The sequence below is a fragment of the Arachis duranensis genome, chromosome 1 (genome assembly GCF_000817695.3).
Source record: "Arachis duranensis cultivar V14167 chromosome 1, aradu.V14167.gnm2.J7QH, whole genome shotgun sequence".
In the NCBI taxonomy this organism is placed as follows: domain Eukaryota; kingdom Viridiplantae; phylum Streptophyta; class Magnoliopsida; order Fabales; family Fabaceae; genus Arachis; species Arachis duranensis.
Genome location: NC_029772.3, coordinates 49,498,934 through 49,525,588, shown reverse-complemented (window position 1 = coordinate 49,525,588; position 26,655 = coordinate 49,498,934). Strand labels below are relative to the sequence as shown.

The window sequence follows — 26,655 nt, the reverse complement described above, 5'->3', positions numbered from 1 at the left end:
GATTTCTTTCTCAGTCATCCACCCATACTGGAGTGCATGATAAAAGGTTCTAAATCGCCCTTCATCAAAAGGAGGATGCTCTATGGGTGCCTTCCCTTTTTGTCTCTTGGAGCTTGATGATGCCATGCAAGATTGTTGATGTGTTGGTTATTCTCAAGATGGCTATGAGGGTGTATGTGAAGCCTTAGGGTGAGAATATGAAGTATGTACGGGGAGGTTGTGTGAAGGGGTTTATATAAGAAGATGGCAATTGATTGAAGGGTATGGATTGATGATGTTGTTTGATAGTGGACGGTTAGGGTTTTAGGATTGAATGAGCACAAGGATCACCTCCTTTATGGGGGTCTTGGTTCGGTCCTCAAGATTGTCCACTCCCAATGTTGCATGGCAACACTTCCAAGGACATTCCCCATGAAGACAAGTGTGAAATTCCTTTGGTGTAGTGGCCGAATCTCCCTTCCTCAATTGTCCTATCAAGTACCATCAATGTCCTTTTTGATTCCTTATATACGAAAAGAAAATGCCATGGGTTATTTGAAATTTTTGGTGGGAAAAAGTGTGAACTAACAAAATATTTCTTTTTATTTTGTTTTTACATGACTAAATGCTTTCCATGAATGCAAATCAATCAACCATTAAGCTTCCCATGCATGCACGTTGGTACACCAAACTTGTTTGTGATCACATGGTGCAACAAGTTTGGGGAATAAATCTTCCTCATATGGTGTGGTCAAACCTCACTTGATGTGTTTTGAACACCAAACTTATCATGTACTATACGTTGCATGTAGAGGAGCTTTATATTAATTGTCAAAATTGATTTGAAATTCCATGGAATATTGCCTTATTACTATTATTAGAGATTTAAGAAAAGAGGTATAGAACATGGGTTGCCTCCCATGAAGCGCTTCTTTAACGTCATTAGCTTGACGGTTGACCCTTGTCAGGGTGGTTGGTGGTGCTTGAAATCCTCTCCTCTTGCAGTGAACCTATGTCCATTGGCTTTGTTGATAAGCTCCATATGCTCCAAAGATAAGATTTGTTGATAGTGTACACAGGAGGTAGCTGAGATGGAATAGTGGGGAGGTGAGATGGTATAGATGAAAAGTATGTAGAGATCACTTCATCACCTGGTGAGAAATTTTCTGTAGGAATTTTCTTATTTCTCCATCCCCTTGGACCTTTCTTCTTTGTATCTCTTGATGCTTGCTTGTTCTCTATACCTCCTTTTATTAAGGGATCCTTGTTGTTTCCTCTGCATGAATCTGGTGGTTCTGGTTCCCTTTGGATTACCTTTGAATGAGATTCTTCTTGAATATGTGACTTCCCATCCAATGTGGTTTCCAATTATGTTGTTTGTTCTTCCTTGTTTGTTTCTTGCATCAGTGCTTCATTCTGCTCTTCTCTTAATTCTTTGTTCTCTTGACTTGATTCTTGTGAGAGGTTGAAAACATTGAAAGTGAGCTGCTCATCATGTATTCTCAGCACTAGCTCTCATTGCTCTACATCTATGAGTGCTTTGGCTGTGGCTAGGAATGGTCTTCCCAGAATGATGGGATAAATAGAATTCTCATCCATTTCCAAAACAACAAAATCTGTGGGAAGATAGTAGCTCCCAACCTTAACCAGCACATTTTCAACCACTCCTATTGCTTGTTTTTTAGTTTTGTCAGCCAACCTGATAATTACATCAGTAGGAGTTAGTTCATTGATTTGGAGCTTCTTCATGAGGGAGAGAGGCATTAAGTTGATGCTTGCCCCCAAGTCACAAAGCCCTTTGTCAATCATTGTTCCTCCTATGGCACAAGGAATGTGGAAACTCCCTGGATCCTCCTTCTTTATGGGTGGCCCTTGTTGAATGAGAGCACTGTAATCCCTGTTCATCTTTATTATTTGTCCACCCTTCAATGGACTTTTTCTGGCTAGTAGCTCCTTTATATACTTGATGTAGAAAGGCATTTGCTGGAGAGATTTAATAAATGGTATATTTACATCAAGAGATGCAAACATATCAAGAAACCTTGAGTACATTCTCCCTGCTACACCACCTTTAAGCCTGTGGGGAAAAGGTGCATTTGGGTTCAACACCTCCTTCTTCTTTAGCTCTTCCTTGGATGTAAGTTGAGTTGTTTAGGTTCCTTCCTCCTGGCTTTCCTTTTGGTTATTATGGAGGTGTTCTACTCCATTCATACTCCCCTTATTACTTGTGGTTATCATTTTGCATTCTTCCCATCTCACCTTCTTTGTTTCTCCTCTTTGATTCTTCTCTGTATCACTGGGAAATCCATCAGTGGGTTTGGGAATTTGTTGAGATAAATACCCTACTTGGGACTCCAATCTCTTGATGTTTTCTCCTTGGTTCTTGATATTGGCTAGCACTTCTTCCTTAAACACTTTGTTGTCTTGGACTTCTCTGCATAAGTTTTCAAGTAGAGCTTCAATCTTTGAGAGCCTATCATCTGTTGATGATGGTAGGTTGAGATTAGGTGGTTGAGAAGGTGGATTAGATAGATGTTAGTAATATCTCTGTGAGGTGTTTTGATGAGTTGCATTGTTGTTGGAGTTGAGGTTGTGGCGTCTCTGATCTTGCCCTTGGTCTTGTTAGTTTTCCCATCCAAAGTTGGGGTGATTTCTCCATCCAGAGTTGTAAGTTTTGGAGTATGGATCATGGACTTGTCTAGGTGAGTTTCCAACATAGTTGGCTTGCTCCCAATCACCTTCTTCTCCTATGTTTACTCCTTCTTGAGCTGATGATGAGGTGATGGCTGCTACAACTTGGTTCTCCTCCACCTTCTTGGTAAGATCTGCTAGCTGCTTAGTGATAATCTTGTTTTGAGCTAACAATGCATCCATGTGGTTCAGCTCCATTACTCCTCTAGTGTTACTTCTTTCGGAGGCATAGAAGTAGTCATTTTCAGCAACTGTTTCAATGACATCTATGGCTTCTTCAATGGTTTTCTTCTTGTTTAGAGAGCCTCCTGATGAATGATCCACAGCCTTCTTTGACTCATAGGAAAGACCTTCATAGAAGATATGAAGTTGGAGTGTTTCATAAAGTGTCTCACCATCTTGTTGTCTAAAAGTTTGCACCTCAGTTCTTAGCCTATTGATCCTTTGAGGAGGGTAAAATCTTGCCAGAAACTTGTTCACCACTTCTTCCCAATTAGTTAAGCTCTCCTTTGGGAAAGATTCAAGCCATTTAGATGCCTTGTCCCTGAGTGAAAAAGGGAACAAGAGCAACCTATAGACATCTGGGTAGACTCCATTGGACTTCACTGTGTCACAAATCCTCAGGAAGGTGGTCAAATATTAATTAGGATCTTCTTGAGCACCTCCTCCAAATGAGCAATTATTCTGCACAAGAGTGATGAGTTGGGGTTTTTGCTCGAAATTGTTGGCATGTATGGTGGGCTTCTGAATGCTACTTCCATAGTTTCCTGGATTAGGATTGATATAGGATCCTAAGACTCTCATTTCTTGCCTAGCCCGGTTTGCATGGCCTTCTCTGACATGATTATGAGCTTCTTCTTCATGATTGTTCTCCAAATTCTCTTTCATGTTGGGTTCAAAATACTCTTCCTCTCCTTCCTCAGCACCAATAATCCTTTTCCCTCTTGCTTCCCTTCTTAGTCTCCAAAGAGTTCTTTCAGGTTCTGAATCAAAGGATGTTGAAACTCCTTCTCTTCTCCCTGTCATACAACAAACAGATTGCACAACAGGAGATAAAATTAAGAAACTATTCTTGTTAGAGTAATTGTTAGTGTGAGTGATGTAAATTATCAAACAGTTAGTGGGTTAGTGAGCAGAATTGTAATCAAAGGAAGAAAGAACGAAAAAAATAAAAGAGGGTGTAGGGGGTGAGGAAGAAATTAAAATAAACTAAAAGAAATTGACTGAATAAACTAAACAAAAAGAAAAATGCTCAATCTAGTGATCTTCAAACTTAATCATTGTTGATTCAAAATCAATCCCCGGCAACAGCGCCATAAACTTGATGCATGAAAACTTGTCTCTCAATAAATTTCCCTTCGGCAAGTATACCAAATTGTCGTCAAGTAAAACTCACAATAGAGTGAGGTCGAATCCCATAAGGATTGATTGGTCAAGCAACTTTAGTTAGAAGAATATGCTAGTTGAGCTAAACGGAATTTAGATAGAAATGCAGAAATTTAAATGACTGGAAAGTAAATAACAGAAATTAAAGTACAGAATCTTAAATGGGGATTTGGGGTAATGAGCATGAAATTAAATGGCAGAAAGTAAAGAGAATGGGTAAGATCAGAAATAGGGAAATCATTGGGTTTAGGAGATGTTGCATTCTCCGGATCAAGTTCATTCTCATCTCTTCCTCAATCAATGCATTCATTGATCTCCTTGGCAATCTTAAGTGATTGGATCCCAATTCCTTGGCAATCCAATCTCTCTAAGTTGAACAATTGCCCAATTCCTTGATTTAATTGCTCATGGAAAGAGATGAAGTGTGGTCACTGATTATACCACATGTATTTCCAAATCAAAGTGTTGGGAGGATTACATGTCACTATATCCGCCCAAACCCCAATTTGGTCCAACATGAGAAAGCATTTCTAGCATGATCTCCTCATCCCTTTTCCAAGGCTCAAAGGAGATCCAATTATGGAGAGTTTCTTTTCCAAGACAACTAACCAATTGAAATAAGATCGAAAACTTTCTAGTAAGATCAAGAGAAAAGAAAGAAGAAGAAGAATGAAAACTATAATTGATCCATCAAATTACAACAGAGCTCCCTAACCCAATGAAAGGGGTTTAGTTGTTCATAGCTCTAGAAATGAAAAATGGCAGAAAAGAAGAATCCATGCTAAAAGTGCAGAAAAGTAAATCTATAGAGAGTAGTTCCCAAAAGTGCCGTTCAAAATTACTCCTATATATACTACTCCTCTTGATCTTCTAGTGAGTTCTTCAAGTCTTGGATGTGGGCTTTGGATCTTGAGTTGAAGCAGTTCTCATCTTTAGTGGGCCCAACTTGCAGAGAAATATGAATTAGCCTTTGGATATTTGGTAAGATTTAACGTTGATTGCCATTGTGGGTTCGAGAACATTAGTAGCATTCACTTTTTCCACTAACGTTCCAACCTCATATATCCACGTTAAATCCAACGTTAGTGGTCTTAACGTGACCACTAACGTTGCTTTCTCAAAGATTGGCCAACGTTATTGGGACTCACTTTTCCCAATAACGTTGGCTTGTACCCCTTCGCGAACGTTAATGGGAATCACTTTTCCCATTAACGTTGCTTAGTGCCCCTATGTTCCTACATTAGAGTCCACGTTAGTATAGCTAACGTGACTCTTAACGTAGGTGTGATCCACCTTCGAGAGGGTTAGTGACACTCACCTTTGTCACTAACGCTCCAAATGCCCAAATTCTCTACGTTAGAACACACGTTAACTAAGTTAACGTGGCTCTTAACGTAGTAGTGAAGCCATCTCCCAACGTTAGTGACAAAAGTGAGTGTCACTAACGTTGGTTCCTTGATCTCAACTCCACGTTAACTTTCATGTTAATAGTCTTGACGTGAAAGTTAACGTAGGCAAAATGATCCAACGTTAGTAACAAAAGTGAGTGTCACTAACGTTGGCTTTTGTTTCCTCTTCCACATTAGAGTTCACGTTAACTAAGTTAACGTGACTCTTAACGTGGATCATTGCCAAGTTCTCCAACGTTAGTGCTGTTCACTTTTACCATTAACGTTGGAGTTCCTTTTTCTTCTACGTTAACTACCACGTTAACTTAGTTAACGTGGCAAGTAACGTGAACTTTGGATGGCTTCGCAGGCGTTATTGGTGATCACTTTTCTCATTAACGTTGCAAGCTTTACCATTCCACGTTAGTGTTCACGTTAACTATGTTAACGTGAATACTAACGTGGTTCTTCCTTGCTTCTTTTGCCTTGAAAACAAGCAATTAAAGTGCATCAAAGCTCTAGCCAAAGTCATGAGATTATGCATTATCAATTTATCATGCAATTCTAGCAAAATACTCATGAAATTATGCAAAGTTCACAAAAGTTGCTTGAATCAAGGTGTGAGTGTAATTTCATCCAAAACTTGCCTTATTCACTAAGAAAATGCATGAAACTACCCTAAAATAGTAAAGAAAAGGTCAGTGAAACTGGCCTAGATGCCCTGGCATCAGTAACCTCCAACAAGAATAGTTCAGCCAACTCACTCAAATTCGTAGTAGTCCTCACCTCCTCTCCTGCTTCCATGCTATCGAAAGCCGTGCTACCCTCAAAACTATCGACGTTCTCCCCCATACTTGATTGTTGACACTTGTGAGAATTATGTCCTCCCTTTCCACACAGTCGACACCTATTAAGATGGCGGAACTTACCCCGGGAGGTGACAACTCTTCGACCGCATCCTTTGTACCTTGCCCGCAACGGGTCCCGAACAGACACCCTGCTGGCCTCCCCAGCAACACCAAGCCTTTGGCGATGTTTGTCCCGCATGGACTAGCTCTCCTTTGCCAACCTTGTTTTCAGGTCCACGTAGTCCTCGAAGAACCGGCAAGACAAGCTCACCATCCCCCTGCAATCATCCAGCATCGCCACGTGCATGCTCATGTATGTCGCGTCTGGGATCTCCCCAACATGTACTCCGTCGCTGGTGCATGCGGCTGCTTTTCCCTCTTTGTCCATCATTCAAGTATTAGGCTTCTGGGGATAGCTTTCATGTTTAGATAAACCAGAACCCCGACCATGTGGACACAAGGAAGCCCGAAGGACTCCATCCGCTGACAAAAACAGCTGAATTTGTCGTCTTCCTCGGCCCACGACACGACCCATGATCTTTGCTTGCAGTACATTGCAACCTCGAACAAAACACAAGTGCTCGTCCTCTTGGTGGACACAACTCTAACATTGCTGGCTAGTATTAGCACCTCCCGAAATAGTTCGAAAACCTCTCTTGTATAAACCGTCGCAGCGAGCTGCTCAATGGCCTCGAGTTTCGTCTTTACAATAGGCTCGCCGTATGCAGACTTGTAGTCTGCCACTAGTTCTCTCCTCCTCATGAATTCCAAATAGTGTTGGAAGTGCTCTACAAACTCCCTCAGATTGTACCCGTTGTGTATAAATTTTCCAAGCTGCATATTCAAAGCCTCACACCTCGATGTCGTCTTCAGTCCTGCGAAGAATTTCCCCCGGATATGGGCATTAGACCATGAATGCTTCTTTGCATAGAGATGATCCTCCAACCTGTGGTCTACCACGCTATCCGTCCATATTCTCTCAAATTCGTCAACCTCTAGATCTCCCATGAGGCATAGATAGAATTTCCTAAGAAAACCCGGCCGTCCAACTCTAGCAGTGGCATTCCTTAACATATGCTAGCTACACAGCCTGTGATGTGCACCAGGGAAAACTGTGCTAACCGCACTCTTTATGGTGAGATCCCCGTCCGTGATGGCAGACTTCGACTGTTTTCCTTTCATTGCCTCAAGAAATGACCACAACAACCACACATAGCTTCCTTCACTCTCGTTGCTCAAGATGGCGCAGCCAAACACCACCGTCCTTATATGATGGTCCACCCCTGAGAATATTACCAAAGGGCACTTGTATTTGTTATGACCGTACGTTGCATCAAAACCCAGGACATCCCCGAATACACTGTAGTCATAACAACTTGTACCATCGCACCAGAAGAGATTTTCCAGCCTCTTGCCAACAGCCAACGAGTACTTCTAGAACATTGGTGCACAAAATTGCAATCACACTTACAATTCCGCACAACTAACCAGCAAGTGCACTGGGTCATCCAAGTAATACCTTACGTGAGTAAGGGTCGATCCCACGGAGATTGTCGGCTTAATGCAAGCTATAGTTACCTTGTAACTCTTAGTCAGGAGATTGATAATAAAAAGGGTTTTTGTTTGCAATGTAATAAAAGAGCATGAAATAAAAGGTACTTGTGATTCAATAATGGAGAACATGTTGGAGTTTTGGAGATGCTCTGTCATCTGAATCTCTGCTTTCTTACTGTCTTCTTCTTCACGCACGCAAGGCTCCTTCCATGGAAAGCTGTGTGTAGGGTGTCACCGTTGTCAATGGCTACTTTCCATCGTCTCAGTGAAAATGGTCCATGTGCGCTGTCACCGCATGGCTAATCATCTATCGGTTCTCGATCATGTTGGAATAGAATCCAGTGATCCTTTTGCGTCTGTCACTATGCCCAACACTCGCGAGTTTGAAGCTCGTCACAGTCATCCTTTACCAGATCCTACTCGGAATACCACAGACAAGGTTTAGACTTTCCATATCTCAGGAATGGCCGCCAATAATCCTAGATTATACCACGAAGACTCCAATCTTTCGGAATGGAGGCTAAGAGATACACATTCAATCTAAGATAGAACGGAGGTGGTTGTCAGGCACGCGTTCATAAGTTGAGAATGGTGATGAGTGTCACAGATCATCACATTCATCATGTTTAAGTGCGAATGAATATCTTAGAATGGAAACAAGCGTGATTGAATAGAAAACAGTGGTAATTGCATTAATCCATCGAGACACAGTAGAGCTCCTTACCCCCAACAATGGAGTTTAGAGACTCATTAATAAGCGGATAATTTATACGCTTTTTGGCATTGTTTTTACATAGTTTCTAGTATGTTTTAGTTACTTTTTAGTATATTTTTATTATTTTTTATACAAATTTCACATTTCTGGACTTTACTATGAGTTTGTGTGTTTTTCTGTGATTTTAGGTATTTTCTGGCTGAAATTGAGGGACTTGAGCAAAAATCTGATTCAGATGCTAAGAAAGGACTGTAGATGCTGTTGGATTCTGACCTCCCTGCACTTGAAGTAGATTTTCTGGAGCTATAGAAGTCCAATTGGCGCGCTCTCAATTGATTTGGAAAGTAGACATCTTGGGCTTTCCAGAAATGTATAATAGTTCATACTTAGCCCGAGATTTGATGGCCTAAACTGGCGTCCAAACGCCTACCAGAGACCCTTTTTTGGTGTAAAATCGGAACTAGCACCAAAGCTGGAGTTAAACTCCAAGGATGGCCTATGCACATGAAAGCTTCAAGGCTTAGCCCAAACACACACCAAGTGGGTCCCGCAAGTGAATTTTTGCACTATCTACTCATTTTCTGTAAACCTAGTTTACTAGTTTAGTATAAATAGCACTTTTTACTATTGTATTCGGAGTCTTTGACCTTTTGGGAGTTCTTCGAACCCTTTTTGGAGGCTGGCCATTCGGCCATGCCTAGACCTTTTGTTCTTATGTATTTTCAACAGTAGATTTTCTACACCTCATAGATTAAGGTGAGGAGCTCTGCTATTCCTCGAGTATTAATACAAGTATTATTGCTTTTCTATTCAATTCACGCCTACTTCTCCTCCAAGATATACTCTTGTACTTGATTCAGTTAAGTCAGAATGAAGGGGTGACCCGTGACAATCACTCAATCTTCATTACTCGCTTAGCCAAGATCTGCGTGCCTGATAACCACAAAGCGGTCTACATGATGTTCAACGTAGTCATTGGACGACAGCTGGAGTATATTCTCTTTGGTCTTTGACCCACGAATCTGAATCACCTCTCCTGACAACAGAGCATTCGAATTCGTGATGTTAGAACCTTCGTGGTATAAGCTTGAACCAATTGGCAGCATTCTTGAGATCCGGAAAGTCTAAACCTTGTCTGTGGTATTCCGAGTAAGATTTGGGATGGGATGACTGTGACGAGCTTCAAACTCGTGACTGTTGGGCGCAGTGATAGTGTGCAAAAGAATAAATGTATTCTATTCCGACACGATCGAGAACCAACAGCTGATTAGTCATGCGGGAAACCGTAGAGGACATGTTTTCACTGAGAGGACGAATGGTAGCCATTGACAACGGTGATCTACCAACATACAGCTTGCCATGGAAGGGGGTACGCATGATTGATGAGGACAGTAGGAAAGCAGAGGTTCAGAGGCAACAAAACATCTCCAAACGCTTATCTGAAATTCTCACCAAGGAACTACATAAGTGACTTTATTTTATTTTATGTTTTATTGTTCTTTTTACTATCAAACCTCATAACCATTTGAATCCGCCTGACTGAGATTTACAAGATGACCATAGCTTGCTTCAAGCCGACAATTTCCGTGGGATCGACCCTTACTCATGTAAGGTATTACTTGGACGACTCAGTGCACTTGATGGTCAGCTATGCGGAGTTGTGAAAAGTGTGAATCACAATTTCGCATGCCAAGTTTTTGGCGCCGTTGCCAGGAATTGTTTGAGTTTGGACAATTGATGGTTCATCTTGTTGCTCAGATTAGGTAATTTTCTTTTCAAAAAGTTTTCAAAAATCTTTTTAAAAAAAAATTTTTCTTCTTTTTTTTCGTTTTTTCTAAAAAAATTACTTTCGAAAAATCCAAAAAAAATTAATAAAATCATAAAAACCAAAAATATTTTGTGTTTCCTGTTTGAGTCTAGTGTCAATTTTTAAGTTTGGTATCAATTGCATGTCTTTAAAAATTTGTGCATTTTTCGAAAACTCATGCATGGTGTTCTTCATGATCTTCAAGTTGTTCTTGGTAAGTCTTCTTGTTTGATCTTGATATTTTCTTGTTTTGTGTTTTCTGTTGTTTCTCATATGCATTTTTGAATTCTTAGTGTCCAAATATGAAAAATTTCTAAGTTTGGTGTCTTGCATGTTTTTCTTTTCTTGAAAATTTTTCAAAAAAATAAGTCTTGATGTTCATATTGATCTTCAATGTGTTATTGATGTTCATCTTGACATTCATAGTGTTCTTGCATGCATCATTGGTTTTGATTCATAATTTTCATGTTGTGAGTCATTTTTGTGTTTTTCTCTCTCCTCATTAAAAATTCAAAAATCAAAAAAATATCTTTTCCTTATTTTGCTCATAATTTTCGAAAATTTGAGTTGACTTAGTCAAAAATTTTTAAAACTTAGCTATTTCTTATAAGTCAAGTCAAATTTTCAATTTAAAAAAAAATCCTATCTTTTCAAAATCTTTTTCATTTTTTTATTTTTGATAATTTTTAAGATTTATTTTCAAAATCTTTTTCTTATCTTTATTTCAAAATTTTGAAAAATTTACTAACAATTAATGTGATTGATTCAAAAATTTGAAGTTTGTTACTTTCTTGTTAAGAAAGGTTCAATCTTTAAATTCTAGAGTCATATCTTTTAGTTTTTTGTTAGTCAAGTATTCAATTTTAATTTTAAAAATCAATTCTTTTCCAAAATATCTTTTTCAATAATATCTTTTCAAAATATCTTTTTCAAATCATATCTTTTTCAAAATTGATTTCAAAAATCTTTTCTAACTTCTTATCTTTTCAAAATTGATTTTCAAATCTTTTTCAACTAACTAATTGACTTTTTGTTTGTTTCTTATCTTTTTCAAAACCACCTAACTACTTTCATCTCTCTAATTTTCGAAAATTACCTCCCTCTTTTTCAAAATTCTTTTTTTTACTAATTATTTCAAATTTTTATTTTTATTTTATTCCTTTTCTTAATTTTCGAATTTTAACTTTAATATTTTTCTTTTATTTTAGTTAATTTTCGAAAACTCTTCTCTCTTATCTCTTTCTATTTATTTATTCATTTACTAACACTTCTCTTCATCTTAAAATTCGAACCCCCTCTTCCTCTTTGAGTTCGAATTTTCCTCTTTTCCTTCTTCTATTCTTTTCTTCTTCTACTAACATAAAGGAATCTCTCTACTGTGGTAAAGAGGATTCCTATTATTATTTTCTGTTCCCTTCTTTTTCATATGAGCAGGAGCAAGGACAAGGACATTCTTGTTGAAGCAGATCCTGAACCTGAAAGGACCCTAAGGAGGAAGCTAAGGGAAGCTAAAGCACAACCCTCTGAAGAGGACTTGACAGAAATTTTCGAAAAAGAAGAAGAGATGGCAGCTAAAAATAATAACAACAACAATAATGCAAGGAGGATGCTTGGTGACTATACTACACCTACTTCCAAATTTGATGGAAGAAATATCTCAATCCCTGCCATTGGAGCAAACAATTTTGAGCTGAAACCTCAACTAGTTGCTCTAATGCAACAGAACTGCAAGTTTCATGGACTTCCATCAGAAGATCCCTATTAGTTTTTAACTGAGTTCTTGCAAATCTGTGAGACTGTTAAGACTAATGGAGTAGATCCTGAAGTCTACAGGCTCATGCTTTTCCCTTTTACTGTAAGAGACAGAGCTAGAACATGGTTGAACTCACAACCTAAAGATAGCCTGGACTCTTGGGATAAGCTGGTCACGGCCTTCTTGGCTAAGTTCTTTCCTCCTCAAAAGATGGTTGAGCAAGCTTAGAGTGGATGTTCAAACCTTCAAATAAAAAGATGGTGAATCCCTCTATGAAGCTTGGGAAAGATACAAGCAGATGACCAAAAAGTGTCCTTCTGACATGCTTTCAGAGTGGACCATTCTGGATATATTCTATTATGGTCTATCTGAGTTCTCTAAGATGTCACTGGACCATTCTGCAAGTGGATCCATTCACCTAAAGAAAACGCCTGCAGAAGCTCAAGAGCTTATTGAAATGGTTGCAAACAACCAATTTATGTACACTTCTGAGAGGAATCCTGTGAGTAATGGGACGCCTCAGAGGAAGGGAGTTCTTGAAATTGATGCCCTGAATGCCATATTAGCTTAGAACAAAATGTTAACTCAGGAAGTCAATATGATTTCTAAAAGTCTGAATGGATGGCAAAATGCATCCAACAGTAAAGAGGCATCTTCTGAAGAAGAAGCTTATGATCCTGAGAACCCTGCAATGGCAGAGGTAAATTAGATGGGTGAACCTTATGGAAACACCTATAATTTCTCATGGAGAAATCATCCAAATTTCTCATGGAATGATCAATAAAAGCCTCAACAAGGCTTTAATAATGGTGGAAGAAACAGGCTTAGCAATAGCAAGCCTTTTCGATCATCTTCTCAGCAACAGACAGAGAATTTTGAGCAGAGCTTCTCTAGCTTAGCAAACATAGTCTCTGATCTGTCTAAGGCCACTTTAAGTTTCATGAGTGAAACAAGGTCCTCCATTAGAAATTTGGAGGCACAATTGGGACACTTGAGTAAGAAAATCACTGAAACTCCTTCTAGTACTCTCCCATGCAATACAGAAGAAAATCCAAAAAGAGAGTGCAAGGCCATAACCTTGCTTGGTGTGGCCGAATGCACAAGGGAGGAGAAGGACATGAATCCCAGTGAGGAAGACCTCTTGGGACGTCCTCTGAACAAAAAGGAGTTTCAAACTGAGGAACCTAAGGAGTCTAAAGCTCACCTAGAGACCATAGAGATTCTATTGAACCTCCTTTTACCATTCATGAGCTCTGAGAACTATTCTTCCTCTGAAGAGGATGAAGATGTAATTGAAGAGCAAGTTGCTCAATATCTAGGAGCCATCATGAAGCTGAATGCCAAGTTGTTTGCTAATGAGACTTGGAAAGGTGAACCTCCCTTGCTCATTAGTGAACTAGATACATGGGTTCAGCAAACTCTACCTCAAAAGAAACAAGATCCTGGTAAATTCTTAATATCCTGTACCATAGGCACCATGACCTTTGAGAAGGCTCTATATGACCTGGGGTCAGGTATAAATCTTATGCCACTCTCTGTAATGGAGAAGCTGGGGATCTTTAAGGTACAAGCTGCAAGAATCTCACTAGAGATGGTAGACAAATCAATGAAATAGGCTTATGGACTTGTAGAGGATGTCTTAGTGAAGGTTGAAGGCCTTTACATCCCTGCTGACTTCATAATCCTAGACACTAGGAGGGATGAGGATGAATCCATCATCCTTGAAAGACTCTTCCTAGCCACAGCAAGTGCTGTGATTGATGTAGACAGAGGAGAGTTAGTGCTTCAATTGAATGAGGACTTCCTTGTGTTCAAGACTCAAGGATCTTCTTCTGTAAACATGGAGAAGAAGCATGAAAAGCTTCTCTCAATACAGAGTCAAATAGAGCCCCCACACTCAAACTCTAAGTTTAGTATTGGGAGGTCACAATCATGCTATGAGCATCTGTGAAGCTCTGTAAGAGCTTCCTGTCAAGCTATTGACATTAAAGAAGCGCTTATTGGGAGGCAACCCAATTTTATTTATCTATGTTCATGTAAGTTTTCTATAGGTTGATGATCATGTGAAGTCATAAAAATAATTGCAAAATTAAAGCAGAATGAAAAACAACATCAAAAACAACATCATTAAACGCCAGTAAGGATAGCAGAATGGGTGTTTAACGCCCAGTCTGGCAGCATTTTGGGTGTTAAATGCCAGAATTGGCAGCCAGACTGGCGTTTAACGCCAGAAAGGGGCACCAGCCTTGCGTTTAACGCCAGGAAAGGTAGCAGAACTGGCATTTAATGCCAGATTTGGCACACAGTGGGTGTTTAAACGCTAGGAAGGTGCAGGAATGAGAATTCCTTGACACCTCAGGATCTGTGGACTCCACAGGATCCCCACCTACCCTACTTTACTCTCCCTCTTCTTCACACATTTCCATAACACTATTCCCCAACACCCACCTACCTCACCATTCAAATTCAAACCATTTCCCTCCAAAACCCACCCATTCTCCACACGATTACCCTCTCTCCCTTACCCTATAAATAACCCTCTTTACCACCTTCCATTTCACACATCTCCAACACTTAACCCCCTTGGCCAAATTCCCACACCTCTATGTCTTCTCTTTCTTCTTCTTCTCCTCCTTCCTTTCCTCTTTTGCTCGAGGATGAGCAAACCTCTTAAGTTTGGTGTGAGAAAAAGTTGTGATTTTTCTTTTTCCATAACCATTAATGGCACCTAAGGTCGGAGAAACCTCTAGGAAGAGGAAAGGGAAGGCAGTTGCTTCCAACTCTGAGTCATGGGAGATGGAGAGATTCATCTCAAAAGTCCATCACTAAAAAGAGGATTGAGCAAACAAGAGAGCCCACTCATGGACCTCAACAAGAGCATGAGGAAGTCCCTCATCAAGAAATCCCTAAGATGCCTCAAGGGATGCATTTTTCTCCACATAATTATTGGGATCAACTCAACACCAGTTTTGGAGATTTGAGTTCCAATATGGAGCAACTAAGGATGGAGCACCAGGCGCACTCTATTATCCTCCGTGAAATTAGAGAGGACCAAAGAGCTATGAGGGAGGAGAAACAAAGGCAAGGAAGAGATATTGAGGAGCTCAAGCACTCCACAGGATCTTCAAGAGGAAGAACTAGCCGCGATCACAAAGGTGGACCCGTTCTTTAATTTCCTTGTTCTTATTTTTCTGTTTTTCATTTCTTGTGCTTTATGTTCTGTCTATGTTTGTGTCTTTATTACATGATCATTAGTGTCTAGTGTCTATGCCTTGAAGCTATGAATGTCCCATAAATCCTTCACCTTTCATAAATGAAAAATGTTTCTATTTGCAAAAAGAACAAGAAGTACATGAATTTTGAATTCTATCTTGAAATTAGTTTAATAATTTTGATGTGGTGGCAATACTTTTTGTTTTCTGAATGAATGCTTGAACAGTGCATATTTTCTATAGTGAAGTTTATGAATGTTAAAATTGTTGGCTCTTGAAAGAATGATGAACAAAGCGAAATGTTATTGATAATCTAAAAAATCATAAAATTGATTCTTGAAGCAAGAAAAAGCAGTGAAAAATACAAAGCTTGAGGAAAAAATAAAGAATTAAGGAAAGAAAAAGAAAAAGCAAGCAGAAAAAGCCAATAGCCCTTTAAACCAAAAGGCAAGGGTAAAAAGGATCCAAGACTTTGAGCATTAATGGATAGGAGGGCCTAAAGGAATAAAATCCTAGCCTAAGCGGCTAAATCAAGCTGTCCCTAACCATGTGCTTGTGTCATGAAGGTCCAAGTGAAAAGCTTGAGAATGAATGGTTAAAGTCGTGATCCAAAGCAAAAGAGTGTGCTTAAGAACTCTGGACACCTCTAACTAGGGACTCTAGCAAAGCTGAGTCACAATCTGAAAAGGTTCACCCAGTTATGTGTCTGTGGCATTTATGTATCCGATGGTAATACTGGAAAACAAGATGCTTAGGGTCACAGCCAAGACTCATAAAGTAGTTGTGTTCAAGAATCAACATACTGAACTAGGAGAATCAATAACACTATCTGAATTCTGAGTTCCTATGGATGCCAATCATTCTGAACTTCAAAGGATAAAGTGAGATACCAAAACTATTCAGAAGCAAAAAGTTACTAGCCCCGCTCATCTAATTGGGACTAAGCTTCATTGATATTTTGATATTTATTGTATATTCTCTTCTTTTTATTCTATCTTGTTTTCATTTGCTTAAGGACAAGTGGTGCACGAAATTGCAATCACACATTTGCAATCCGCACAACTAACCAGCAAGTGCAATGGGTCGTCCAAGTAATACCTTACGTGAGTAAGGGTCGATCCCACGGAGATTGTTGGTATGAAGCAAGCTATGGTTATCTTATTAATCTTAGACAGGATGCCAATAAGGTTCTTTGAATTTAATTGTAAAAAGTGAAAGTGTTTGGAATAAGTAATTGTTACTCAATAATGGAGAATATGTTGGAGTTTTAGAGATGTTTTGTCCTCTGAATTTCAGCTTTTCCCTTGTCCTCCTCTTCACACACGCAAGGCTCCTTCCATGGCAAGCTGTATGTAGGGCGTCAACGTTGTCAATGGCTACTTCCCATCCTCTCAGTGAAAATGGTCCAAATGCTCTGTCATAGCACGGCTAATCATCTGTTGGTTCTCGATCATGTCGGAATAGGATCCATTGATCCTTTTACGTCTGTCACTACACCCAACAATCGCGAGTTTGAAGCTCGTCACAGCCATTCAATCATTGAATCCTACTTGGAATACCACAGAGAAGGTTTAGACTTTCCAGATTCTCATGAATGTCGCCATAAATTCTAGCTTATACCACGAAGATTCTGATTAAGAAATCTAAGAGATACTCATTCAATCTGATGTAGAACGGAGGTGGTTGTCAAGCACACGTTCATGGATTGAGGAAGGTGATGAGTGTCACGGATCATCACCTTCTTCATAGTGAAGCGCGATTGAACATCTTAGATAGGAACAAGCATGTTTGAATGGAAAACATAAATAATTGCATTAATTCATCGAGACGCTGTAGAGCTCCTCACCCCCAACAATGGAGTTTAGAGACTCATTCCATCAAAGAGTATAAAATTCAGATCTAAAAATGTTATGAGATATAAAATAAATCTCTAAAAGTTGTTTAAATACTAAACTAGTAACCTAGGTTTACAGAAAATGAGTAAACTAGGATGAATAGTGCAAAAATCTACTTCTGGAGACCACTTGGTGTGTGCTGGGGCTGAGACTTAAGCTTCTCACGTGCCTGGGCTGTTTCTGGAGTTGAACGCCAGGTTGTAACCTATTTCTGGCGTTGAACAACAACTTGCAACCTATTTCTGGCGCTGAACGCCAAACTGCAACATGGAACTAGCGTTGACTGCCAGTTTACGTCGTCTATCTTCGCGCAAAGTATGGACTATTATATATTGCTAGAAAGCCCTGGATGTCTAATTTCCAACCAAATTGAGAGTGCACCAATTGGACTTCTGTAGCTCCAAAAAATCCATTCCGAGTGTAGGGAGGTCAGAATCCAACAGCATCAGCAGTCCTTTTTCAGCCTAAATCAGATTTTTCCTCAGCTCCCTCAATTTCAGCTAGAAAATACCTGAAATTACAGAAAAGCACACAAACTCATAGTAAAGTATAGAAATATGAATTTTGCCTAAACACTAATAAAATTATACTAAAAACTTACTAAAACATACTAAAATCTATATGAAATTACCCCCAAAAAGCGTATAAAAAATCCGCTCATCAACAAGCAACAATTTAAGTTTGTTGTTGTGATGAGCGGATAATTTATACGATTTTTCGCATTGTTTTTACATAGTTTCTAGTATGTTTTAGTTACTTTTTAGTATATTTTTATTAGTTTTTATGCAAAATTCACATTTCTGGACTTTACTATGAGTTTGTGTGTTTTTCTGTGATTTCAGGTATTTTCTGAATGAAATTGAGGGACTTGAGCAAAAATCTGATTCAGAGGCTAAGAAAGGACTGCAGATGCTGTTGGATTCTGACCTCCCTGCACTCGAAGTGGATTTTCTAGAGCTACAGAAGTCCAATTGGCGCGCTCTCAATTGAGTTGGAAAGTAGACATCTTGGGCTTTCTAGAAATATATAATAGTCCATACTTAGCTCGAGATTTGATGGCTTAAAATGGCATCCAAATGCCCACGAGAGACCCTTTTTTGGCGTAAAACACAGGAACTGGCACCAAAGCTAGAGTTAAACTCCAAGGATGGCCTATGCACGTGAAAGCTTCAAGGCTTAGCCCAAACACACACCAAGTGAGCCCCGGAAGTGAATTTTTGCACTATCTACTCATTTTCTGTAAACCTAGTTTACTAGTTTAGTATAAATAGCACTTTTTACTATTGTATTCGGAGTCTTTGACCTTTTGGGAGTTCTTCGAACCCTTTTTGGAGGCTGGCCATTCGGCCATGCCTAGACCTTTTATTCTTATGTATTTTCAACAGTGGAGTTTCTACACCTCATAGATTAAGGTGAGGAGCTATGCTGTTCCTCGAGTATTAATGCAAGTATTATTGTTTTTCTATTCAATTCACGCCTACTTCTCCTCCAAGATATACTCTTGTACTTAATACAGTTAAGTCAGAATGAAGAGGTGACCCGTGACAATCACTCAATATTCATTACTCGCTTAGCCAAGATCCACGTGCTTGACAACCACAAAGCGGTCTACATGATGTTCAACGTAGTCATTGGACGACAGCTGGAGTATATTCTCTTTGGTCTCTGACCCACGGATCTGAATCACCTCTCCTGACAACAGAGCATTCAAATTCGTGACGTTAGAACCTTCGTGGTATAAGCTAGAACCAATTGGCAGCATTCTTGAGATCCAAAAAGTCTAAACCTTGTCTGTGGTATTTCGAGTAGGATCTAGGATGGGATGACTGTGACGAGCTTCAAACTCGTGACTGTTGGATGCAATGATAGTGTGCAAAAGAATAAATGTATTCTATTCCAACACAATCGAGAACCAACAGCTGATTAGTCATGCGGGAAATCGTAGAGGACATGTTTTCACTGAGAGGACGGATGGTAGCCATTGACAACGGTGATCCACCAGCATACAGCTTGCCATGGAAGGGAGTACGGATGATTGAATGAGGATAGCAGGAAAGCAGAGGTTCAGAGGCAACAAAACATTTCCAAACGCTTATCTGAAATTCTCACCAAGGAACTACATAAGTGACTTTATTTTATTTTATGTTTTATTGTTCTTTTTACTATCAAACCTCATAACCATTTGAATCCACCTGACTGAGATTTACAAGATGCCCATAGCTTGCTTCAAGCCGATAATCTCCGTGGGATCGACCCTTACTCACGTAAGGTATTACTTGGACGACTCAGTGCACTTGCTGGTCAACTATGCGGAGTTGTGAAAAGTGTGAATCACAATTTCGCATACCACTCATGTCGTAGAGATACAATGTAAAATGTGAAAATGTCATGAGGTACAAAATAAATCTCTAAAAGTAGTTTTTATACTCAACTAGTAACCTAGGTTTACAGAAAATGATTAACTATGATAGGTTGTACAGAAATCAACTTCTGGGGCCCACTTGGTGTGTGCTTGGGCTGAGCATTGGAGCTTTCACGTGCATAGGCTATTCCTGGAGTTAAACGCCAGCTTTGCTGCCAGTTTGGGCGTTTAACTCCAACTTTTATGCCAGTTCTGGTGTTTTGACGCTAGAAAAGGGCAGAGAGCTGGCATTTTGACGCCAATTTACGTCATCAAAAATCGCTCAAAGTATAAACTATCATATATTGCTGGAAAGCCCTGGATATCTACTTTCCAACGCAACTGGGAGCGCACCATTTGGATTTTTGTAGCTCCAGAAAATCCACTTCCAGTGCAGGGAGGTCAGAATCCAACAGCATCTGCAGTCCTTTTTCAGCCTCTGAATCTGATTTTTGCTCAGGTCCCTCAATTTCAGCCAGAAAATATCTGAAATCACATAAAAACACAAAAACTCATAGTAAAGTCCAGAAATATGAATTTTGCTTAAAAACTACTAAAAATATACTAAAAACTAACTAAATCATACTAAAAACTATATAAAAACAATGCCAAAAAGCGTATAAATTATCCGCTCATCAAACATCCCAAAATCAGTGGTCCTTGAAATTCCCAAGAACTTCAACGTGACCTCAGCATCTATCGCACCAACCCGCCTTTGCTTCTCTATCGCATTATATATGTCCTTTATCTCGAACCCAACAGTCTCGAATCCTCCTGACTGATTGGCAAAGGCGCGGAAAATCGTCGGCACCCGCAACCCGGATTTTCTCATGGAATTGATTTGGTGCAAATCGCCTTCCTTGACTGCTCTGTGTGACCGCGACAGACCCTTGAACCTCGCATCCAGCATGGGATGATTATGGTTATCGCATAATTGTTCAACAAACCATCGCCTGATGGCATCATCGACGTGGACCTTAATCCGGGCTTCACACCCGCACCGCGTGATCGGTTGAGGATCCATCTTCCTGTCTTCCCGCTGCATGTGTTTCCCGTCTCGCTCTCCTTCCCTCGAGCACACAAATATCTGCCAAATGATTTCGCCCTCCGCCCCCTGCTTTGTTCTGTGACCCACCTTGGACCTCCTAACCGAAATTCCCTTGATGCGACCGTATTCGTTGTAGTAGTCATAAGCTCCCTGTAGACTTGTGAACTCCGTCATAAGGACGTCCTTGGCTGTCAGGGTAGAAAATTCAATGGCGCCAAAGTACCCTATCCCATCAACAATCCTCACTGCTGCTTCTGCATCTATGTCCGCATCTGCGGCGGACGAATCCATCACTTCTGCTTTCTCTACCGGCAAAGTTTTGCCGCTCATTCCATCATCAGCATCCTGCAACAAACAACATGCGGCATGTGTGACAATAGGCGGTGGGCCACATCAACATAAACCGGTCAACAAAAACTCATAACATGAGCAACAAACACACCTAAGACTCATGGACTCGGACAAAATTGGATTAAAACTCGTAGCTAGGCTCCACAAGCCCATTTGGCTGTCACAATTTAAAAAATCGCAGTGAGCAAACAAAACATCAGCGTTATCAACCATAACTACGAACACACAGCTATAATTCCAGACATCCTAAAATAATCCAACTAAAACTCATTCAACTGTAAGGACTAACCCCGATTTTCGGTACAAAATTTAAAAAGTAACAAATCTAATTCGGCTATGTTCTATAATAAATGGCAACCTCGAAAAATCAAACGGTTAAAACTGTTGGGGACACGGGGAGGCACGACCTCCCAATTGAAATCAATTTCTGCACATACCTCTCCTGGCATTATCGGATGGTAAAAATTTCAGTGACACCGACAAAGCGTACCTGTGAATCTCGTTGCCCTGTGTGATCCATTTTCTTCCCTTATTGTGAACCTCGAGACAGCCAGATCTCGATCTGTGCTTCCATGCCGTTCAATCCCGCGTTCTCCTCCGTCGTGGACCGCCATCTCCGCACAGGTTGACCAAACGAAGCTTCACACTGACCCCAACACAGCTTTCACCTACCTATTAATGGAGTTTGGACCTTTCATTTAATAAACCCATTCTCATCTCCTCCCTCCCATTTTTTTCCCACAATTCATCTCCAACCGCTACTTTATTTATTTGTGAACCGCCCCATTTTTGTTCAAAATTCACATTATTCCCTTTGTGTAAAGTGGAATGGACTTTCAAATTTTAAAAGTGTGTCAAAAAACTTTGTACTTTGTAGATACTATTTATCCTCTCCTTTTTTCGGTTTTCAAAAATGCTGGAAAACTAATATCATTCAGCTAATAATTATTGAATTTATCAAAAAACAAATCTAATAAAACAAAAATAAAAACTATTTTTTAAAAAAAATGTTCTATTATTATTATCATCTTTTCTCTTTATTTTTTTCCAACATCATAATTTTATTTATGATCACTAGCTAATTATCATTATAACCAACTACTATTACCGACCACTATTTTTGGCTACCTAAATTACAAATCTTAAATTCTATAAAAAAAATATAAATTTTATATTTTAAACCGTAAATTTTAAATTTTAAACTTTAAATTATCAACTTAAATTTTAAATTCTAAATTTGTCTTTTCTTTGTTTTACTTTTAAACTTTTTTTTAGTTGAGTTTTAATTTGGATGTTTTTATTGTTTTTAATTTTGGATATTTCTTTTTAATGATCAATTATTCACTTTTTATTGGTTGAAAAGTATTGTCTTTTAATATTTTCTCTTTTTTTTTTCTTCTTATTTTGACAGATGTGCCTTTCAGACATCATTTTATAAAATGAGATTAATTTTATTTGATTTATAGTTCCAAATTGATGTTACAAACATCACTTAGATAGTTTATGATTGAATCAAATAGTTCTGTTGTTATGGAAATTCATGATTCGGTGTAAGTTCAAGCTGCTTTATTTATTTGTTAAGATTTCCTCATAGTAAAATATAATTCCGTGTGTTTGAATTTCCCTCATTTTCAAAAAGGTCTAATATTGTTGATGATTGATTTTCATTTCCTTAATAAATCCTTCTTCATTAAATAATTTTACTTAGAAAAAGTAGATATAAATCGCATTAGATGAATTAAGATTTATTATATTTATTCTCTTAATTAACGTACTTAACATTATCCTTAACTAACTCTATTCATAACCTGTAATTTTAGAATTTTCTAGATAGTACAATTGTATAACGAGTTAATAGTCAAATTCATTCTTAAAAGATCACTCATTTTTTAAATTAGTTTTCAAAAGATTTTTTAGTCATATTAGTCCTTAAAAGATAAAAATATAAGTCAAATTGGTCCTTCTAGTAGTTAGATGATAATTGCATGATGACGTATCACGTTAAATACCACCACTACAAGGGAGGCAAGAATGGGCGGCGGTTTTGTTATGAATTAGCGGCGGTTTTAAACCGCCGCAAAATCAAATGCCGGCGGTTCAACGGACCGCCATGGATATGGGCGCCGGGATTGGATTTGGCGGCGGTATCCAGCAACCGCTAGCATAACCGCCGCTAAATCAAAATTTTGCGGCACAACAACAGAAAACCGCCGCCAAATTCCACTGACACGAGTTGCCACATATTTACCGGTGGTTTCTAAACCGCCGCAATCTTTATTGATATGTCCAACTGGCCCCACGTTTAGCGGCGATTTCAAACTGTCGCTAAACGTTAATATAGTTTCTGTGAGAGATACCGACGGTTGCAAACTGCCGCAACATATATGAGTTTTTAAATCCTTGAACCAAAACAGAGGTGGTTTAAAACCGCCGCTAATTTACGAGAAATTTAAAAAAAAATAAAAATTTGGGTCTTTCAAAAAACACGCATAATTGGTTTAAAATATTTTTGAATTATTTTTAATAATTCTTTTATTTATTTTTTAATTTAAGATTAAATATTTTCAATCTTAGAATCTAAACTTGTAACAAAAACAAAATTGAAATATAAGCAAAACAGGAAATATATATATCCATCAAAATACTAACAAAAAGAAATCTCTTTTAAAGAGTTGCTCAGTCTAATTCAATAAAATGTTTGCTTCAATGCAAAATATCTCCAATCCTAATATTCTATTTTTTACCCTATTCTTCCACGAAACTCATCCCTGAAGCGATGTCTGGTGGCAGCTCCTCACCCTGCCGTTGAAACAGATAAATCAGAGCACTCTCCATCCCCTTCATCTTTTTCTTATCTGCTGCTGCCTCATCCTTCATTGCCTTCCTCTTCAACTTCTCGCCTTCCAGCGCTGTTTGCAGTTCAAGCAGCTTCCTCTGAGTCTCCTCTAGTTGGACTCCATTTCCAGGCCCATGTGAATTTGGACCGAAGAGTTGACTAGGAGCCGGTCTAAAACCCACACCACGTACTCTACCTGGTTTCTCTTTTCTGAAGACCTGAGCAATGGAATCATTTTAAGACAACACCCTAGATGACTCATCATGTTGCTCAATCTCCTTAATTCTTTCCTACAGACACAAATTAGCAAATACAATTATTTATGTTGATGGGTCCATCTCATGTCAAGAACACACCAAACGATAACAATATAGGATTCCAACCACTATAACTAGCTGTAAGGGATAAATGAAACTCAATCATTCAAATTCTACATACCCCAGTTGTTCTTAAATTATATCGAAGTTCAAAAAGTCTAGAAACATAATAGGTAAATTTGCATTGATAATTAATATAGACTGAAATTGAAATTGTAAAAGTCTCTTGGTCCTATTTTGACATAGGGGAGTAAACCATTCATCAAACAAGTAAAAAATCAAAATAACATAGAAAAGTAGACTACTACCCTATTTGAGGTCATAACTTTATCAATCAATTATAAGTAGTAGTACTTACACCGATTGCTCTAGCTTCATCATTCATATAGGAGCCATCCTTTTTTTTGTGCACTGTGATCCATAGCTCCCCTCTACCGACTATTCTCCCTTGTTCTTCTGACTGTATCAACAAATTTTATGCCATTACCGTTTTTCACACAATCAAGGCAACCTCAAGTCACAGAAATAGTTCAAAGAATGAACAAAAATTGTAGAGTACCTCTTCTTCGATCTGCCGTGCAAAACTTTTCGACCCGCCAGTGTGGGTATATAGTTGTTTTGATCGATTCTTCGCATTTTTCTTGCACTTTTCTTATTGGTCCAGTAGAGACAAAAGGCGATTTTAAGATGATTTAAAAAGACTTAATGCAACAATAATTTATATTATTGTGTACCAATGATATACCATATTACCTTCGTTTTAGGTTTGGCGCGATAGTCAAGGAACCATCTCCAATGCTCTCGATCGATTCCCGGCGGACGGTTCTCAATATTTTGTTTAGTCGTGAATGTTGGCTCGAAATAAGTATTATACAACCTCAGCCTTGTCTTCTTCCAGGATTTTCCCATACTTTTCAAAATATTCTTCTTGATAGTTCCTTCGCTATCTTCATCAATGTGAAAAATTTGCTATACAGATAACAACAATTTTTCAAAAATTGTAAAAATAAAGCAGATTTATTTCAAAGGGGACATAAACTTTTACCTTGACACACTCATTATAAACTTGTCCTTAGTGGTAATCTTACGCCAACTTTTCTCACATATAGAAAATTTCCCAAAATCAAATCCTAGCAGACCAAGCACGCTACTCAACAGTCCAGCCTCGTTTCCAATTGCTTGCTTTGCCTTGTTGAACCTAAGCACGATCTTTCTACCGTTAGGTCATTCCATAGCCTCCCTCACGCTTAGTCTTGCCGGCTTGATTGTGCCATCGGAATCTAAAAGCTAAACATAATAGCTTATGTGTATCCGTAGTGGACAGCATGCGAGAATAAGAATAATCACCAGTGTAAATCATGTTGAACACATAAAATTTAATAGCTAAATTACCGATTATCCTGACTTCCCAAAACACTGTTGGCTTGCGTCCTTTGCGATTCTGAGCTATAGAATCAACAAACAAGTCATCAACTTCTTGATCAACAGAATCTACATCATTAGCATTATCCGTAGAGTTTACTCGGCTTGGCTCCGAGTTCTGAATGGTAGTTGTGCTCGTTTGTGGAGCAGGCCTTGGAACACTGCGCAGCGGAAGGAACGGGCGTGAAGTTGGATGGACATTATCACCACTGTCCGAGAAAATTTCAGAGTCATCGCGGTGGGTAGCAGAGGCCGGAGGCGGAGCCGTTTGTGGTTGCTGACATCTTGGTCCTACTTTTGATTTTTTCGTAAAACTACCTTTTCTAGCCATCTTAAAAGATAAAGGGGCGCCTATTTCAACCAAATAATAAATTAAAATCAAGAAGAGTCAAAGCACATATCATTCTGTTTTGGTAAATTTGTTATAACCAAAATTAAAATATAATTCATTGACTAATCCACATAGAAAACACAAGTTTAAATAAAGATAAAGAATTACATACATGTGAGACTATAAGTTCTGCCTAGGACTCTAGGATACTCCCAACCATTTCAACCAAAAAAGCACCACGTACATTCAAGATTGTAGCAATTGCAAAAGGCAACTCCAAATTAATTGCTATGTTCCATATATAGCTTTTGGTTTCAAATATCACGTACACTGTTTAAGGCTAAGTGACTAAATAATTTAATATATTTACTTAAGAAAATAAGTGACTAAATAATTTAACACCTAGCATGTCACGTGTCACTTGACGTGTAAAAAAATTATTTATAATCAAAATAGTCCCTAAAAATTTAGACGTAAGTCTTTTCATCCTTTAAATTTTAAAAATTAATCAAATTAGTCCTTATATAATTTTTTATTTTTTCTTCGTAATATTAAATTTAAAGTATTTTTTATAGTACTAATTTTAATATTATTTTATAGACCTTAATAAATAATTTTTTTACATAAAATAATAAAAATAATTAAATTATTATAAAGTTATTTTGTCATTTGTATTTTAAATTTTATATTTCAAATTGTAATTTTTTATAGTGACATTTTT

At 38.5% G+C, this 26,655-nt stretch overlaps 1 protein-coding gene and 1 non-coding gene across 2 annotated transcripts; both read right to left on the bottom strand.

Moving 5' to 3' along the window:
- Positions 1-7,369: 7,369 nt before the first annotated feature.
- Positions 7,370-21,642, bottom strand: LOC107488784 (protein FAR1-RELATED SEQUENCE 5-like). Its single transcript, XM_016109556.1, has 4 exons — positions 21,519-21,642; positions 21,466-21,470; positions 20,339-21,022; positions 7,370-7,726 (listed from the first exon to the last, which is right to left on the bottom strand). The coding sequence occupies exons 1-4, from the start codon at positions 21,640-21,642 to the stop codon at positions 7,370-7,372; spliced, it is 1,170 nt and encodes a 389-aa protein (XP_015965042.1).
- Positions 12,342-12,449, bottom strand: LOC127743107 (small nucleolar RNA R71). Its single transcript, XR_008004402.1, has one exon. It is a non-coding gene; the product is annotated as a small nucleolar RNA R71 (small nucleolar RNA).
- Positions 21,643-26,655: the final 5,013 nt, after the last annotated feature.

What these genes read in the sequence shown, in the direction of transcription:
- LOC107488784 (XM_016109556.1), bottom strand. Translation starts at nt 21,642, where the DNA reads ATGGCGGTCCACGACGGAGGAGAACGCGGGATTGAACGGCATGGAAGC. An exon ending in CGATAGAGAAGCAAAGGCGG is followed by an intron (nt 7,727 to 20,338) that starts GTTGGTGCGATA and finishes CCAATGTTCTAG; the next exon opens with AAGTACTCGTTGGCTGTTGG.